Source organism: Camponotus vicinus, unplaced genomic scaffold (genome assembly GCF_025532165.1).
Source record: "Camponotus vicinus isolate PSW18456_S1 unplaced genomic scaffold, iyCamVici1.0 SCAF_8, whole genome shotgun sequence".
Lineage (NCBI taxonomy): Eukaryota > Metazoa > Arthropoda > Insecta > Hymenoptera > Formicidae > Camponotus > Camponotus vicinus.
In genome coordinates this window covers 15,673,124-15,692,266 of record NW_028141980.1, presented here as the reverse complement: position 1 = coordinate 15,692,266, position 19,143 = coordinate 15,673,124, and the positions used below count along the sequence as shown (strand labels likewise).

Below are 19,143 nucleotides of genomic sequence, written 5' to 3'. Positions count from 1 at the left end.
TGTTTGCTAAATAATTAATTTTAATTAAAAAATTATTTAACAGAATCCCTCTAAGAATTATTGTTTTGTATATAAAAATTCGCGTACTAATAATAAAAGCTTTTAGAAAATAGCTCAGTATTCTCAGTGTATAGTTTTTCGTCGTTTTAATAAACACTAGACAAGAGCAATAGAACGAAAAACTCCTATTTGAAAGAGACCTCTATTAAGGTCTTCTCAATAAGTAAACGATTGATTTTCCCAGACTGCTGATCTCATTGAACGATAAAGTAGCTACGGACATTAAACGTTACTTTAAATCGGATATCGAATTGTTGTTTTCGACCGTTTTGTCGTTCCTGCTTTTACGTAATGCCACTGATACTAGTGGTAGTGGTTGTATTATTATAGCTGTCACACACATGTAGAAAAGAAGGAACAAACCTGTCGGATTATTCGCTCGCGGAAATCGACATCCCCATGTGATCGAATTCCCACCGGTGTGCATTGTTTTCGCTTGCGACAGCGCGTCGTTTGATCGAAAATCAACCGTTCGCCGGGCGCCGATGATTCTGTCATGTTAAATGTTTACGCGCACTTATTATCGCCGTGAGCGAATCATAAATATTGCCGTTAAATCCAACTGTTTGAAATCTGTATTCGCTGTTGGTCAACCGGATGAATACTTTCTATCTCGATAAATTGCAGCTATAATCGTCGTTATTGTCGCCTCAATCGATGCGCGCAGGCGACCACTCCGAATTAGCAACAAACGAATAATTAACAGCCTCAAATGTTGTAATTCCTCTGTATGTTGCGTTTTATCCCGAGTATTTCTGCGTTGACGTTTCACTTGTATGTTAATTAAACGTAATCAGGATGATGAGAGATTTTGTCCCAAATATACATTATTCCTTAATAAACAATCGTTCTCTCTATTTATCAAGATTTGGCAAGTTTTCGAAGTTCAATTAATAATTATCGAGTACACATGAAACCAAAAGTTTGTAAGAATATCTCAAAATACAGAATCTATAAAAACGAATAAAGTCTGCTTTATAATTTTGTAATATCAAATTATATAATATATACGTAATTATAACAAATACGTGCATTTATATTCTCGTATCAAAATATTTTCGATCGTTGTTTGATAAACGATAATGTCTTTGAGACTTCGAGTTCTCGAGAACGAAACTCTTCTCGTGAATTTTGCACAGCCAGCATAAGGGTAAAGGGTGAAATCGAGACCGAAAGAAAACGCACAATATTAGCTAGTAAAATTTTCAAGTTTCATACGTTAAGTACTCGCAAATATTGAGATTTCCAATCGTATTCGCGCTTCGAGCGATATCGAAGAACATTGGATCGACAAGAAGGCGTGCAGCCGGAATATCTAAAATTCGATTTAAACAGGAGGACACGTGGCAGTATCGTAAGAGAGAAAGACTTCCGCCACTCATGTTTCCAATAAAGACGAACTTAGTTTTTCGCCTCGCAGCCAGATTTTCGTAATCTTCTAGTCGTTGGCCGCCAGCTGGCATCCCAACTAGTTCATTCCAATTGGTTATTCATGCACGTTATTCTGTTCCACTTTGTTTATTATTTCTTTTCTTTGCCGCGATTCTCAACATACACGACTTGAGAATAATTAATTAACTCCACTGAGGTAGTAATATTAATTAAATATGATGTTAATTAAATTGAATTATAAACGTCGATTCAGATTTCTATGTTATATAATTTTATAAGATATGTATTTTATCGTTGTATGATAAAATTTTTATCGGCGATGGGCCGTAATTTATTATTAGTGATTAAAATAGTTATATATTATAATAGATTGTACCAGATTATTACTCACACATAAAGCATAGCGTTAAATATCTATTCCAATGGATGTTAATTAAATGTAACATCTATTAAATATTGATTTTCATATATGTCAAATAAATGTAATAATATTATTATTAAGATATTAATTGATTAGAAATTTACTGTGAATGTATGATAAAATTTTACATTTAGACATTTTTTTTATGTAATGTACTTATTTAAAACTACATAATTTTAATGGAAATGTTCTTAAAATCAAATAATTTTCATATTTTTTTTATTTACACATTCTTATAAATGGTATTTTTAAAATAAATTTCTACTTAATATATTTTTATACTAGAATTTCGATTAATATGTACGACATTATGCCAGTATGACCCGAGATAGTGTAGGTTTTTTTAAGAATTAATCTGTCAAAAAGCGAGTTCAGTTTAGTATGTTTTGAATGTGCTTGCTGTCAATTAGTTGAACATACCGAAAGATACGCTCGTACTAGAACATTCATATATCAAGATTCTGTGGTGGACGGAAGTTGGACGTCAAGCTAGACGGTAATATCGAAGAGAAATGTTTTGATATATATATATATATATATCAAAACATTTATTTATATTATTTATTAATGTTTATATAACATTTCTTATTCTATTTACAATACAAATTATAAGTACATATTTAAAAAATAAAGCCCCAAAATTTTAAAAATTAAATACGTAGTTAAATGACAATATAAAGTTGCATTTTAAATTATATTATTCAAGACAAATTTAACCTTTATTATACTTATTAGAAAAGAGAAATTTATATATCATTAAAAATATTTTTATATATTTTATATATTTTCAAATTTAAATGTATTCCGAATAATAATTTATTCACTATTTGCTCTTCGATATTACCGTCTAACTTGACGTCCAACTTCCGTCCACCAATATATATATATATATATATATTCAAATTCAGTATTTTTAGTGCTAGTTTTTAATTTTTTAATGAATATAGTTTTTATTAAATTTTTAACTAATCAAATTATTTTCGTTATACGGAGATGAATGTAAAATCGTCTATCGCCAAAATACTTTGTTTTTAATATTTAAACGCGCGAATTTAAATGGATTTCTCAATTATGCGAAAATTTTGCTTATCGCCGATTAAATACAATCATGCTTCTTTTTTTTACCGTTTTGTCAAACGTTATTCGCCGACATGATTAATCACATTTCTCGATAATTATTGAGACAATTAATTATTATCCTCTTTTATCGTGCTTTTCTGTGAAATCCGTTAGTATTGATATTTTAAGTACTCATTGAAACGCATTTCGAATTATCTCTTGCCATTTGAAGACTGTTGATTGAAAACCCGATAATTTTTTATGCTCATCAATAATCATCCCTACTTGATTTTTTGCTGCTATTTGCATTGTGTCGATCATTGCAGTTTCATCATTTCTCTTTCTCATAGCCAATTGATCATATATATCTCTTTAAAATTCAAATTAGTTTGATGAAATTCATTGTTACGATTGAGAAGGACACTCTACGCGACATACAGGAAACTTTTTCTTGTCACGTCAGAGAGCTTTAATATGGCGCATGTATCGTTCGCGGTATTCATACATTTTATTCCTTCCCGCGGCGGACGTCATTGTGTATGTTTCATAAAAATCGGTGGCGCACAAAAGGTATCACCGTCGAGGGTGTCCAAAGATATATAATAAAAATACTTTAGCCGGACGTACGAAGAGCAAAGAATGAGGAAGCAGACGACGGATTCGTCCGCATAAAACTAACAGTACGCTCCTTGACAAAAAAGAGCTTTTCTTCGAATATTCCTGAGATTTCTTTCTCAGGAAATTTCCTTCTCAGGCTGACATTGTCGAGTTATTGTTTTTAATTTTTTATCATTATCTTCGATTCAGAGAGACTAATGACGTCACGATATTTTGCTTTCTATCTTTACAATACCCTCGGAACTTATCTGTTCTATCCATGTTTATATTTGGTTTAGTTTTTTGTATTCAAATTTTTTTATTAATTATTTTATATTTCAAAATGTAATACCCTGTACATTTTAATTATTAAATTTATATTTAAACTTTTAGCTTATCTTTGTTTTCTATTTTACTTATTTTCTTCTTCCGTATATTTTGCATTATTACTCAAAGTTTTTGAAAATATTACTATTATATGATTTATGCTTTTAATAATTTATACATATATGTAATGTGCTTTTAATGTTTTTAGAAAATTTCATTTTAAAATGGACTACATTTTTACATGCATGCGCTATTAAATATTAATTTAAACATTTAATGAAAATGAATTTAATATTAAAGACTTTCTCTTATAGTTTAAATTTTTTATTACATTCTTTCTAGATATATATGTATATTATATCGTAATTTTTTTCGTTTCGCTATTTTATTAAATTTTGTTTTATATGCTAATTATCTTGTTCTGTCGTATATTTCAATAATAATTTTTCGTTTACTTGCGCTAATTTATTGCGAGGGATGTTTTGTCTAATTTATCTGTCGTATTGTGAATTTTTAATAATAGTTTTACGCGGTTGGCCCACTGAAGGATGTCCGATAGCGCGACACGTCCGAGAACTTTCTGTCGTCTCATGGCTGATAATCAAAACTATTCGAACCAAATGCGCGTAAGCAAAGTTTAGGGTAGGGCAAGTCCGCATTTTCGGTAAGTTTCCCTCGATAACACATCCTCGATCCTTCTCAGTCCTCCCGTCTCTTCCTTATAGAAGAAAGTTGCTTTCAGAGCACGAAGTTCGATTAAGAGAAGCGTTTACGAGGATTGTAGTAGTGGCAGTTCGAACTTTATGGACTAAACAGAGAGAGAGAGAAAGAAAGAGAAAGAGAGAGACTTTTTTTACGATAGAATGCGAGCCCATGAAATACATACCAGGATCGAGAGTGAATATTCGTGTATTCGCGTCCACGATTATTTCCCATCCAACCTATTTGTCGCTATCTTTTCCCCTTTTTGATCTCTTTTTTTGTAATGAAATGATATGAAACGAAATTCATTTAATTAACTGGCGGAATTGATATCGAAGGAATTTTACTCTTATCAAAATTGGTCGCGCGCAATTAACTAATTACACACATATATATATATATATATATATATATATATATATATATATATATATATATATATAGGATATCTTAGGAAATTAAAATTCTTTATATAGAGCATAACAATTTATGAAAGTATCTTTGAATTGTAAATAATTGGAAATAAAATGCTATTTAAAATCTATATTCCTCGATTTAAAATTGGTTAAAAAATTACGCTAAGAAATTTAAGTCTATTAATTTTTTTAGCCATACAGTTCTTGTACCTAAATTGCGTTAAAATAATTTTGTCAATTTTTTTCTTCTTTAATGATAAACTATATTTTTCTCTCTAATATCTTCAAGCATGTATCTTCATTATACGTAGTAGTTCACTATACAGGTCTTGTTTTATTTTCTATACTTTGCTTTTACGAATTGAGCTTCCGTTTTACTTTATCGCCAACTGAACATGAATAAATGCACACAACATTTTCCTCTTCGTATCTCTGCCTCTATCAATTTTCACCCTCCTATGATTATCCTTTGACGATGTCGAAATTTATGTCGTCCCCTTCCGTTTGCGTTATTTACAAGTCGTTTCCCGATTTTCCGCAAGAAATTGCTTGAAGAGCTATTTTCTCGGCAAGAGGAATGACTTGTCCTAAAACGACTTGTCGGAATGCAATAAGATGCTGAAAGAACCAACGAGTTGTTTTTTTCGAGTAAATTTTTCTCGTGTTTCCTTGAAAAATTCCATCTTATTTTGTGTTTGCCCGAAAATATTTTTCCGCATCGGAAATTTTATGTGAGCTTATAACGAATGCGATTAATATGAAACTTTCATGAACATCTTCTGCAAAAAACAGTAGAAAATATTTATTTTCTGCTACGATTTTTTGCCTCATTCTCATTTATATAATTTTCATTCGAATACAACCTTTAGTGTTCGTAATATGCCTGTAATTAATTCTCGTTGCGCGTTCCAACTGTGACGAGATTTACAGACGTCAAAGAGAAAACTTGTTATATAATTAAAACGATACCGTGTAAGCGCACTTTTAACATCGGGAAACAAGCTGGTTAGAGAAAATCGATCATTCTGGTTATATATCGTTCAAAATTTCCAGATTGGCAATGATTTAACGAATCATTTGGATTAAAAAAGAAACTGAAATAATATAAAAATTATTGTTTAAATAATAATATGTAAATTAGATTGTAATAAAAAGCAAACTAAAAAAAGTGCACCTACCTGCTTGAAGAAAGCAACGGAAGAGCGTGACAAAGCTTTCGCCATTAATATATGAAAAGATGGAGCATGAAATATTTATTTAGTCGAAACTTCTGAAAAAGAAAAATGGCAAATGACTATATGAACCATTATATTATTTTAGACATTTGTATCTTTCCCTCTCCTTATTCTTTATTTACAGATGCTATTCTTTTCTTTGTCATTATTTTTTTATCAAAAATATGGTAAAGTGAACAAACTGTGACATATATATTTTAATATAAGAGTGTAAAATTCGAGATGTGTACGAAATATGAAAAGAAAAAGATCTGTAATTTTCAATAAATGAAAGTTTTTTAATTCTTTAATTCTCTTTTATGGAAGCAAATAAGCGATACGACTTCTTTCTTCAGATTCAACTCTTTCAAGATTGTATTATGAGTGTATTAGAGGCGAAAGATTTTGAACACTCTTCTCGTATTTCAGCTGTCATATGTGAAGCAACGCAAACGAAAGAGCGTGTTGGTGCAGAAAGGTCAACAAAAAATTAAAAACACAGGCGGTTGCTGAAGTGGAGATGACGTTTAATCGTAAATCAATAAAATTAATGAATTAAATAAATAAATTAAAAATGTTTATACACATATTTATATATATAATATATAATATAATATATAAAACATAAATATATATATATAGGGTCCCGAGACTGCTGGAGCATAGCGTGCATCGCTCGCTCCCTTCCCATGTGCTCACCATTTTTGCTCGCGCACGGAAGTCGTCATCGTCGAGATTTTTGATGAAATCATTATTTTGAGATCATTATTCGTCTCTAGATACAATTCTTTTCGAAAGTTTATCCGACTCGATTCCATAAAATATCCGTCTCTTTCCATGATATTTTTAATGTTGCCTCCTTCTCTTTTTCACAAATTTTTAATTAAAATGGAAATAAAAATGGATAATTATGGATATTTCATAAATGCTTCTCCACGTATCGCGTATTTTAAGGATGGAGAATATTTTTGAGGTCGGATTGTTATTCTTGTCAAAAACCTCTCGATCGACTCCGCGTCTCCCGTCTCATCGAGATGAGGATTCACCATCGCTCTCGTGGTTTCCTCCCTTCGTTATTTTCTCGCCCTTTCTTTCTCGTTCTCTCTTTTATCTATCCTACATCTCTGCTTTTTAGCTAATCTAGTGCGTTAAACTACCGTATTTTACATTAAATTGTTTTTGCCTCATGGTCTCTTCCCCGTGACTCGATCGCTGACTGGCCAATTTCCTTCTCCTCCTTTCGCGTCATTTCTTTATACACGCAATGACAAACGATTGATTCTGAAAATTTTGAAAATATTGCTGCAACAGCATGATTGAAAATTGCTAGTTTCTGGTGAAAAATTGATTTTTCTATTTAAAATACTGCTACAATGGCTGTCATGTCTCTTACGTTTAACACATTTTAAATTATTATTCATAATTCGAAATCAATTATTTCATATCAATGATTTATACGATCATAAAAAACAATTGATTTTCGTAGTGATTTACTGTATCAAAATTTCAGATTTTGTCATTAAGATTTCATTAATTAGCGTGTTCTCTGAATAATTGTTTTTCTGGACATTTTTATGCATTTTTCCGAACAGAAATATACCGAAATTATTTCCGTCTTTGTTCCTTTCGAAGTAAAATGGAAAACGTAAAAGTAGATTTCCATTCAACGCTCGCATTATTCCTTTTTACATTCTAGCCTTTCAATAGCAACGAACATGCCGCGGCTGCCAAGTTTTCTTAGCCCTACGTTCCACGATTTCAATAAAACCGAGCCATGAAACAATAAACTTGCTAGAAAAGAAAAATCAAAGAAAAAGATAGATTGTTTAGCAGACCGTAAGTTTTATTCACAGAAACTATTTTCGGCTTATAGGGATTGTTTTAGCAGAATCCAAGGAAACATGATATTAATATTTCATGTCTCATACTCTTTGCTCTAACTAAATCGGAAGAGACTTGTCTCTGTATTGATCAAAATAAAATTTCATCAATTAAGATGTTTCTTGTACGCGAAGTCAAGAATTTTGTGTCACTTTTTCTTTAACCTTTTTTCCTCGTTATTCCATGGCGCAATCTTACTAAAAATCGATTCAATATTTGCTCGATATATGTTGATCATGACGTTAAAAGAAAAATCGAGAGGAGGAGAAGCGAGGATCCTTCGCGTCATCCCGATCATCTTCAGGTGACAATACGCCGTCGTAGTCGCGCTCGTCGTCCTTAATCGAGACCCTGGGCTCTTTGGTATTGTTCTCCTGTTCGCGGAGATCCCGGAGAAGTGTGCGACACACACGAGTGCGCGCCTCTCCGGCCACGCTTCCACGTCGTCGTTCTCGAGGTCAAGCATTTGCCGTTCGAATCCGCAATAGAGCTCGAAAGCTCTTCCCGATTATACGACCGAAAGGAGCATCGAGAGAGTCGAGAGCTCGACATGGTCTCTTTTCCCTTTTTTCCCGCCTTGTCCCCTTTCACACGCTCATTTTCATATTCATGATCTCTCGTCCATTCTTTCTATTATTTCCATTCTCCCTTTTTCCTGCCGGAGAACTTTACGCAGAAGCGCGAGCACGTCGCGTAGTGACATTTTCTAGAAGGAAAGTACTGATAATAACGCTCGAAAAAAAAGAAGAAGAAAAACAAGAAATGGCAGGAATAATAAAGCAAAAAGGAATGGAAAAAAATATACAAGAGGAAGAACAAGGAAGAAGGTAATAAGATAAAAGGTAGAAGAAAAGTGACAAATGTAAAAGGAAGAAGAAGGAAAAGATGTAAAAGTAACATTAGTTATTAAAGAAGGTACGAATGCCCGGTCCGAACTATTTTGGAACCTGTTCCCGTATAAGGAATACGTAGGACCTGTCCTAATGCCCGAGATCGACGGAACCGAAATTCGTCATTTCTAACTTTCTTGTTCTCTCTTTCTCTCCTCGATTTCTCGCCTAAACGCCTCGTCCGTCATCGTTTCTTCTGTCTTTGTGTCTCTCTCTATTTCCATCTAATTTTCTTCATTCGCATGATTTTCCCTCCCCTCTTTGGTCGCGCGTTGGCCCTCTCACGACTCTATCTCGTGGGTTCCAAGTACACCGTAAGGGTAAAAAAAAGGGTCTACTCATGTGTTTAAAGGGCCCCGCGCGATTATCGCTAGCAGTAGTACGAGGTAGAGAGTCCCAGCTTGCAGGAAAAGGGCAGCATACGCGGGTTATACACACTTCCGGTGCTGATGACGTCCTTCGTCTCGCACCGTAGACCCGTGAAACCCTCCGCGCATCTGTAACAAAAAATTCAAATCGATTAGCGGAGAATCGACTTACGCAATATTATCAGATTTTACATAATTGTGTTAAGGTTTTATTATAAGACTTAAATAATACAGATATTGAAGAGAGAAAATTTCTAATTATTATTTTATTATAGAAATGATAGAATTACGCTTTTTCGAAAAAACAAGAATATTTTCAATTTTCTAATTAATTATTATTTATCTATCTGTAGATAAAAATATAATCATTGATGGAAATTCTTCATCTAACTTCCTCAATGTTTTCCTCTCATTTTAATATATTCACATTATTTTCTTTTATCATTAATCTTAAATAAAATTAGATATTTAATACAATTAAATCTTATTTTTATATTAAATAAAATTAAATACATTTTTACAAAAAGAAGATATTATTAAAATTATGAGAAATATATATAATTAATCAAAGATATAAGTCGATTTTCAAGATATAAGTACGTGGAGCAGATTATATCTTTAATTAGGTTTAGTTTTAATTGGCGGCAAAATTGAAATATACATTTAGCTATACAATATCTCTTAATTATTCTTATTTTTATCTAATTATTACTATCTACGTTAATACTTAAAATGGGACACCGTCCTGACCAGACTGCGTCGTCGCCGCGACGAAATTTATTGGCCTGTCTCGGGATTTTTCTCGGATGCGTGTGCGAGAAGACGCACAGTTTCTTAATTTAACTAAATGTATGCGTCGCATCAGAATCCGCGCGACGACGTCTTTCGTACGATGGACTGCAAAAGCGTCGCAGGGGGAGAGGGAGGGAGGGAGGGACGCGGCCGAAGGCGACGGAATAACCGTGGGGATTTCGAGAAGAGACAGACCCCGATGCGTCGTTTCTTTGGAAAAATAATGTTATGTCGTCGTCGTGGCTATTTATAGGCCACGGTTAACTAACCGCGACGAGAGAGTTCCAAGCTACCGCGAGATTAAGAGCCCCGAGTCTCGCTCGATATGCTCGGATAAATAAATTATAGCACGTCTCTATATCGTTCCCTCTACCGTTCCTTTCCAAGCGTCTTCTTTCCATTTTTCCTTTGACGTGCGAGTCTTTTCCTCATTTTTTTCCCTCGTAAGCAGCTATTGCATTAATTTCGTCGTGATTCGTTGTTTGATGCTGTTGTCGAACTCTGGTAAAAAATTAAATACGTAAAACTTTATTCGCATCAATTCTTTCGAGAAAGGTGCGGACTAACTTTTATAGGAGTTAATCTAATTTAAAGTCACCTGTCTGCGCGTGATGTATAAATGTCCAATAATAATCGCGCTCGCGTCTTTTTCGGCGGAATGTTTGAGCTTGTATCCCGGGACGCGCATCCTCTTAATCCGGCACTGTCCGTGGAAGCCCGGAGGGAAGTCCACCTCTGCCTCCTAAGTGTCTGGAAGCCCCGACCGACGGCGTGCGATAAAGCGTATTTTTGTCACGACAAATTTGGAGCGTCTGAGACTTGGCGCGACGTTTTTATTTCGCGAAATCGCACGCATAGGTAAAACGAGAGCGGAAAAGGAAGGGAAGCGGAGAGCGAGAAAGAAGGAGGAGACGAACAAGAGGAGGGACGACGAGAGAGGGGGAGAAAAAGTGATACAGAAGTGTCTCCGATGAAAAGAGGGAAGGAAGCTCCTCGAAAAACAGAGGGCGAGAGAATTGCGTTCCTCGAGATCCCGGTGTCTCTTTTACGCCGCGAACGAACGCCGTGTTTAGATTGTATTAAAAGAGTGACAGGAGACATATGCTAAGGGGTTAACTATGCGATAAGTACGGCGCGAAGACGACGAGGGCCACACGTCCGACAACGATATTTATCCGGGGCAAACCGGACGGTCGATCGAATTAGACTTTGTTGCGAGTTTTTCGCAGGCAAGCGAAACAGCAATTCGACGCGGCAATTTTAACGCGTTGCTCACGATTCGAGGTTTTTTTAAGGGGCGCTGCTCTTGCCGCGATTTACGAGGGCCTGCGTTAAATATACCATCTCCTTCCTCTCGCTGATGAATTTACTGTCGAACGAACTAAAACAGTAACGTAGATAGCACAATTTACCGTACCATTCACTTAAACTCATTAACGTGTCCCGCCAACTTTGCCGCCAGCCGTTCCCTCCCTCTTTTCTACCCCCGCCCATTTGAGTAATTGGCTTTCTATTGAGATTTATCGTAATCATGCGTGCACCCGCTACAACTCGGGCAACTCTTTTGCACGCCGTCGTAAAACAAACCCGACTCGCGAATTCGCGAACCGAGAAACATTCGTTTATTTGCGAGAATTAGTTAGGGTAGGTAGGTAGACGACACACGGAGGTGGATGGAACCGGAATTAGCTTGAATTACCAAAAATTCACACTACACAGGATATCAGGGAAAAGTATATTGAGGAAAGACATGTGACAAATAATATTATTTCATAATATTTTAAGTACTTTAAATTTTATATCTTATTTAAAATTATTATATCTGCGAATTAATATTTTTTTTCCTAAATGATTTTCCGAGCTGCGCGTAATTTCGATGAAAATTGGGAAAGTTTCGCGAAAACTTTAATGTTTATTACACAAATAAACATTTTAACCCAAAAGTTATTCTCTTAAATGCTTTTATGAATCGCGGACGAAAATAAAATATTCTCGGCGAAAATAATTCTGAACCGGTCGTTAAAAATCGACTTTTCCCATTGACAGATTTTACGGGCTGATATATGCGACGTTCAGAAAAAAATCGTAAATTAGCGTAGCTCGTTAATTTAGAATCGCGTTGGCAGGGTCACGCGAAATTCGTCGGTTTTCTCGCGTGATCGCTCTCTGAATATCGATCGTTATTCCACTTTCCGTGGAATTTTGCGAGTTTTTAACAAGATGTTATTTTGCTGCCTATTTCTTAAAATTTACTGTCATGATAACGACAAAGTAAGAAAATCTTTTCCATCGTCATCGTAAACTTTTAGAAATTACTAGAGTTTTTCGGTGCGAAAGAACTTACGAAAGATGATATCACGCGAAAGCTGCTGTGTCTTAAATCAAAAATCTAGAAAACTTTTCCCAAGAAAAATATACTCTCTTAATATTATTTTTCCTTAAAATATCTGACAGATTACCAATGTGATAATAATAATAAGATTATTATCGGAGTCTTTATTAACGAAATTTGATATCTCCTGGTTTAAATATGAAGAAAGTAGCGCGATTGTCAATGATCAATTAATATTTAATGACATATGATATATTTAATTATTTAATTTTATGTTTAATTATTTATATATTTATGTATATAAGATAATGATCAGATAAAAATGTAATGGCTACTCAATGATACATTTGTTAATATTATTATTTTTTATTATTAAATACTTTTATCAATTGACAGATTATTCACATTAAAAATTAATAATATTTGAATACTTAAATTTTAATTGACATTGAAAAATATATGCGCAATTATGTACATTTTATAATCTTTCTGCATTTCTCTTACAATTAATATAAATTTATTCAATTCAAATATTTTAGAGACGATAAGATGATATAAAAATACACGATGCAATCGATTGATAAAAGTAAAGATAATTGGCGAGAAAGAAATCGTAAAATTGAATATTATCGGCGTCTTTGTTAACGAAATTCGATATCTCCTGGTTGAATAAATTATCGTTAATAATTGCAATTGAATACATTTGGCTAAATATTCTTATCCTGCAGAGGCAATCTGATATCTCTAATAGAGTGTTCTCTTTTAAGAATTATCTAATTAAGGAGATTTGTACTTCATAAGTTAATCAACAATTCGTCATATAGAGAAAGATTAGACTAATTAAAAAATATATAATACTCCTTAGAAATGTATCACATAGCTTAAATTAGAGTCTTAATATTCAAATAAATAATTGGTGTTCTGTATTTAAAAGAGAATGAAAACTTCTATTAAGAAGTTTCTTCATATATTTGAGACTAACTGTAAGCTGTATTAATGCCATTACGTGAGTTTTGTTCATGGTTTAAAACTTTCCAATTCTCAGTATTAAATAATTTTGTCTTTTAGGAGTTTCATATCAGTTGTTATTTAATATGAAATTGAGAAAAGTCATTATTCATTTTTCAACTGTTTGATTTTTAATATCCCACACAATTAATGCGTATGTTAACTTCAAATAAAATCTCGTATAAAAAATTGATTAAAATTCACTAAAAAAATATAATTTAGTTGTGTACTTTTCACGTTGAAGATTAATTCGTTGAAATTTTTTCAAATTACATAACAGCTCGCAACTACTAATTGTCAGACTCGAAATACTCATTTTTCTGCGCAGGAAATGTCGTAATTAAATGACATTTGTTTGTACAATTAATCTGAGAGAAATAACGGTCAAGATGGAAACATACTTCAAAGTTGCATTTATTAAAATCGTACGCTAACCACTTTGTTTCAACAACAACATACAGGATAAAACGCGCGGAACTACGCGAGTTAAGTTAATTTTACAGGAAACGATGCTTTAATCATATTTAAGCCTCGCAATCGCAGTCGCGGTCGTGACGAGAGTCAACGAAATGCACGTACTTTGCAGTAATAACTCAAAACGTTTTTCCACATAGCGGTACGGATTAAAAATAAACAAACCGGACAAAAAACTAATTAAAACACGGAAAATCTGCAAGAAGGGCACGAAGAAGATATTCCGCCGGATACCTATCTTTTCGCGCCAGTCTGACGGTCGCTTTCTTTTTTCTAAGTATTAATTAAAAGTAGCGCAGCAATCTCGTAGAAAGGCGAGTTACTTTTTTCTGAGGCTGGCATTTAAACACGTTCTTAAGGAGGCGGATTTCTTTTTATGACATTTTTTCTAACGATGACAGAATCCTATACATATAATTGCAGTTACAATAATGTTACGTACACGTTGTTTTTCTAAATGTGTTTTTCAAATGAGAGATAAAGGCTATAACGTGTCTTTTATGCGACAGATTTTTTTAAATAAATTTGTTATTCAATTTTTTAATAACAATCTAACGCAAAATTTAATTACAAAGTTCAATTAATGATAGATAGGATATCCAGGTGATCACATATCTAGTCGATTTTGGTTACGGAAGAATCAGCTCTGAATTCGTGAAAAAAATTTATAATTAAATGATAATGCGCAGAAAATTGATAAAAAGATCATTCTTTTTAGATATATATTGATATATTGACATTATCATAATTTATATACCATAATTATATATTATATATTATATTATATAAATGTATAATATTATATTTTGTATAACTATCTATTTACTGAACAGTTAGTTATGTAGGTATGGCAATTGAAACATATAACGTTTTTCACTGCGTGTGTCCCTTGTTGATAATTTTGCTTATCGCAAAATTAAAAACTCTTTTTCGTACACGATACTCGACTGCGAAAGAACCACAAAGTCGACGTCGTGGTTTGGTGCACGCAAGTGAAAAAGGATAAAAGAAAAGTGTTTATACGCCGCGGTATTAATTCTCGACCAAGGCGGCAAATGGGTCCCAAAGAAACTTTTTCGTGTGGTTTAGTTAATTTAACAAAGCCTTCGTAATTTTGTGGATAACGCTCTCTTTAAAATTGTAGTGATATTTAAACTAGAAATTTTCGTATTTATTCATATTCATATTCAAGAGAATTAATTAAGAATTAATTTTCCGAATGTGATTCGTATATCTAAATATGATTGTATATGGAAAAATTTATAGATATATATAAATATGTATTACACGAGATAAATTTAACAATTTAGCTAAATTTAATCTGTCGAATATACTGTTGAATATATAATAAATAAGTAAATAAATAAATAAATATATATATATATATATATATTTATTTATTTATTTATTATATATTAGTGAGTATAATAATTAAATATATTATAGATTAAAATCTCTGAGCACACATACAGTGCAAAAGGTTTTATATTAGAACAATAATATGTGGTGTGTTTATTCGCGTAGCTTTTAAGTACTAACATTTATCTCTTTTTTTTGCGCGTAATACCTACACATATTAAATTATTTCAATGGTTTATTCATCCAACGATAAAGAAAAGAGAATTTTCTTTTTCGTATTTTCCGAGAGATTTTCGAATGTGCAGGTCACATACACTCGCACTCGCGATGTATTCGAATAAGCGGGCGCACAATATACACCCATAATTCTGGTTATAATGTACCGTACTTTACGTCGAAACAACCCGCGAGTCACACTTTTCTACCCCCGCCAGGGTAGCTTATTTCTCGCGGGGCAAACTGGGTTACTTAGTTGCTCGTATAGCAGCTGTATCCACACCTTTCGCGCATACCAACGTGGTTGGTAGTAGAGAGATTCTGTGCAGCATCTGCACCTTCTCTTCTTTCATTCTCGCCCGGTTTTGCAGTCACCCCTCGCTCTACCATTTCCTATTTATTTTCCCATCTTTTTTTTCGTTTCTGCCTCGACTTGGTGTCATGTCAGAAATACGAATAAATAGGAAAAATTTATTTTTAAAATTTCGAGCGAATTAAAAATTTTTCTTACCAAGATATTTAATGATAAAATCGAAACTTTTGCAAATTAAGCAATCGAGCAAAATTAAGAGAGATATTACTATCTATAACAAATTAAGTGAGCCCTACTTTAACGAACAAAGATAATATTTGATGAAATTTTCGTAGAAGACAACGAGGCTAAAATAGTGATCGCAAATCTTTCGTATTCTTTTTTTTTAATATCCTAGATATATCCCGGGTTCATTGAAGGCGGTGGGGGATGGAAGTGGAATGCTCGATGTAGCCAAAGGGTGCCAGCTGGCAGGACAGGTTACCTAGGAAATTGGGACTCGCTCTCGATCATTTTCCAACACTATGCGCCGACCTCCTCTCGATGAGAGCGGGTGTAGTAAGTGGGAATAGACGCAAGGTATATATCTTCGGTGTAGTCTCGACCAAGAAGTTGGAGCAATCTTACCGCACCTAAATCCGATGGAACTTGAATTAGCTCGACTATAGCCGAGTGATGACCACGAAACTTGATCTGATGCGGGAGGTTTACGTTGATGATCACGCGACGAAGGTTACTCGAAATTTAATCTTACTCGCCGCTTCCATTAGATCATGTAAGCATACGATAAGGAATTAAATGACATTTTGTTGGATCTTCAATTAGCGCAATGACAATGAATAATGATATTGCTATTAGAAAAAGTCTAAAACCATTTCGTCATAATTTAATTTTTTTTACACTCATATATGTATATAAATGTAAATACGCTAGTTGAAGATCCAAAAAGTAACAAATGTCACTTAATAATACTAATATATCTTTTTCTTTCTTATTAAAGTTACTCTTTTTTTAAAAATGCAATAATGTTGACATTTCGATTTTTAGACGATTTGATTTCGGAAAGAAATAAATCTTTATTCGCGCTTTTATTTAACGTGCAAATTTTAAAACGAAGTAGTAACGTATTTGCATTTCTTTTTTATGTCGGAAAGTTCCTAAAGTTGTCGCATAGATTTTATGCGACACGCGCGGCGGATCCGTAAGGAAAGTTTGCATTCCGCATGCCATTCATGTTGAAGCTGTTGATCCTCCCCTAATCAATTAGACGATCCAATTAATTAAATGCTCGCCGCTTACGAGAGCCTTAGAGCGAGATTTACGCCTCGTACGAGGACTCCTCTCGAAATCGACACTTCGTACGGGAGCTTTATATGTATCGCGGGGCTGCTCGCGTAGATATATATCACAGCGTCGAAAAACTTTCCCGTAACTTCCGCCGTGCACTTTCAATAAGAACGCTCGACGGAGGAATTCCGTAAGTGTTCGGAAATAAAAGCGCACGAGGCGGAAATAACAGCGCCGGCGGGTGGAGCGTACAAAGGTAAAGGGGGTGAAAATTTTACGGTGTCTGACCTGCGATCCTTGCGAGAGCGCGTCCTTAGTGCAAGCAGGCAACGCCTTCGCCTTCGAGGAAACTGCGCGATCTTTCTCTAATTAATTAAAGACGCGTTTAATTAAGTTAAATGGCCGGATTTTGCCGGGCGGACGGTGTAATGAAATTACGAGCGCGGCACGATGAACATTTAATGACATGTACTTTGATCATTTATGTTTATATTGAAAATATTAAAGGAAAGGAAAAAAGAGACAATACATCATAAAAAAATCATTATTGATCGTATGATAAAATTTTAAAGTGGCAAATATATAATTTCAGCAGCAATATTTTCTCGTGGTTTTTTCACTTGCACATTTTATTTTTATTCTAATAATATAAGTTTTTATTTCAATACATCCTGCCACATTGCAACACATTAATACAATTATTTTTTTATTGTGGTGGATTCAAAGCTTTCTGACGTGATTAATTTAAATCTGTATTCGAATTGAAATCTCAAAATTAGTTAAATCGGGAAGCCATTAATTAGTCTCGCCTTGGCGAAATTCTCAATCTGACACGATGAGCCGGTAGCAAAAAAACATGGCATTCATCGCACGGTACATTGAGAAGCACTCCGATTCGATTGGGCTAACGCGCCGGATAATTTAAGCAACTTTCCATTCGTGCCTCGCCGAGACGAGCGCGATACACTTTAGCGAAGTTTCTTACAGGTAACTGGTCGCTTCAACGCTTCAAACTTCTTCCTCTTCTCCTTCTTCTTCGAGATGCTCTTATGAAATCACGAAATAAGTTCCGCTTTAACGATTAGTTTGCAAAGATTCGACACGCATGCCTATTCTGTTGCTATTAAATATTGTAAGCCATCGAGATCAAATGCTCACAATTATATTATTATATACGTCTGCTATTATTATATACGTCGAATATTTTCAAGTATAATTACGGGAATTGTGTGAGTAATGATAACATTTTGGGAGCTTCATATTTTAACTTAAGATCTTGTCACTTTGAATGATGTCGACATTTCAGGACAATATAACTTCACAGGTGAATTATAGAACGCGAAACTAATTTTCACGAGTCTATAATAAGGTAAATTTAGGTAGGGACTTTTGAATATTTCAAAATTTTTGATGTTAATGCGAAATAGTTTCTCTCCTCTTTTTCCGAAAATAAATATTAGATATTTAACGTCTATCTTTAAATATTCTAGAAATTTTAGAATTTAGAATAATAATACGAGAAAGATTTCTTGATATTTATACATCGTTTATTAATTTTACAAATTTAAAATTTGCAAAGATCAGTCACGAGATCAGATGAGCTAAAGTTTAAAATTCAAAAAGCGCATCGTGATATGGAATGCGACGTGACTGGAGATTTCGTCGCTGCGTCTCACGACGGATATTTCGCTCTTGCCACGAGGGTGGGGTATTTTCAATCTTCCAAAGTTGTTTACACGACTGACAGGATAGCTTCCGTGCTGAATGGGGTAAAGATGGTAAAGACGGATTTTTACCGCGATTACCATTTATTGGCACATCTTGAAAGCTCGTTGCGGCGACGAGATCGCGATGCTTGCATCGGACAGCTCTATTTCCTTAAGCGACGGCTGGGGGTAGTTAGGGGATGGAAATGTCAGGTATAGCGCGGGCTAGCTGAATCCAGGCTCGGCGAATCCAGGTTCTAGGCGAGAGACCCAGGCCAACTTCCGTCTCCACGTGTGTTGGCCACATATGTCACTGAAACTAACTTTTG

General features: G+C 34.1%; 2 protein-coding genes and 1 long non-coding RNA gene across 5 annotated transcripts in view; 1 reads left to right on the top strand and 2 right to left on the bottom strand.

Moving 5' to 3' along the window:
* Positions 1-19,143, bottom strand: part of Vn (membrane-bound neuregulin protein vein) — a 325,672-nt gene that overhangs the window by 28,437 nt on the left and 278,092 nt on the right. Inside the window, exon 7 of one of the 2 annotated variants that reach the window (XM_083107515.1) lies at positions 9,398-9,456. In XM_083107515.1, coding sequence (XP_082963641.1) covers positions 9,398-9,456 — 59 coding nt within the window. Of the gene's footprint in view, positions 1-6,700; positions 9,457-19,143 lie in introns of those variants that run through there. The other variant, XM_083107514.1, reaches the window with a different exon arrangement.
* Mad2 (mitotic arrest deficient 2) overlaps positions 1-19,143 on the top strand; it is a 75,614-nt gene that overhangs the window by 29,884 nt on the left and 26,587 nt on the right. Inside the window, exon 4 of one of the 2 annotated variants that reach the window (XM_083107516.1) lies at positions 16,219-16,383. The exons of the other annotated variant lie outside the window; for it this stretch is intronic. Within the exon in view, the coding sequence (XP_082963642.1) occupies positions 16,219-16,368 (150 nt within the window). The 3' untranslated portion in view covers positions 16,369-16,383. Of the gene's footprint in view, positions 1-16,218; positions 16,384-19,143 lie in introns of those variants that run through there. 2 annotated transcript variants of the gene reach the window in all.
* LOC145976444 (uncharacterized) lies at positions 5,190-6,240 on the bottom strand. Its single transcript, XR_014440239.1, has 3 exons — positions 6,153-6,240; positions 5,838-6,068; positions 5,190-5,753 (listed from the first exon to the last, which is right to left on the bottom strand). It is a non-coding gene; the product is annotated as an uncharacterized LOC145976444 (long non-coding RNA).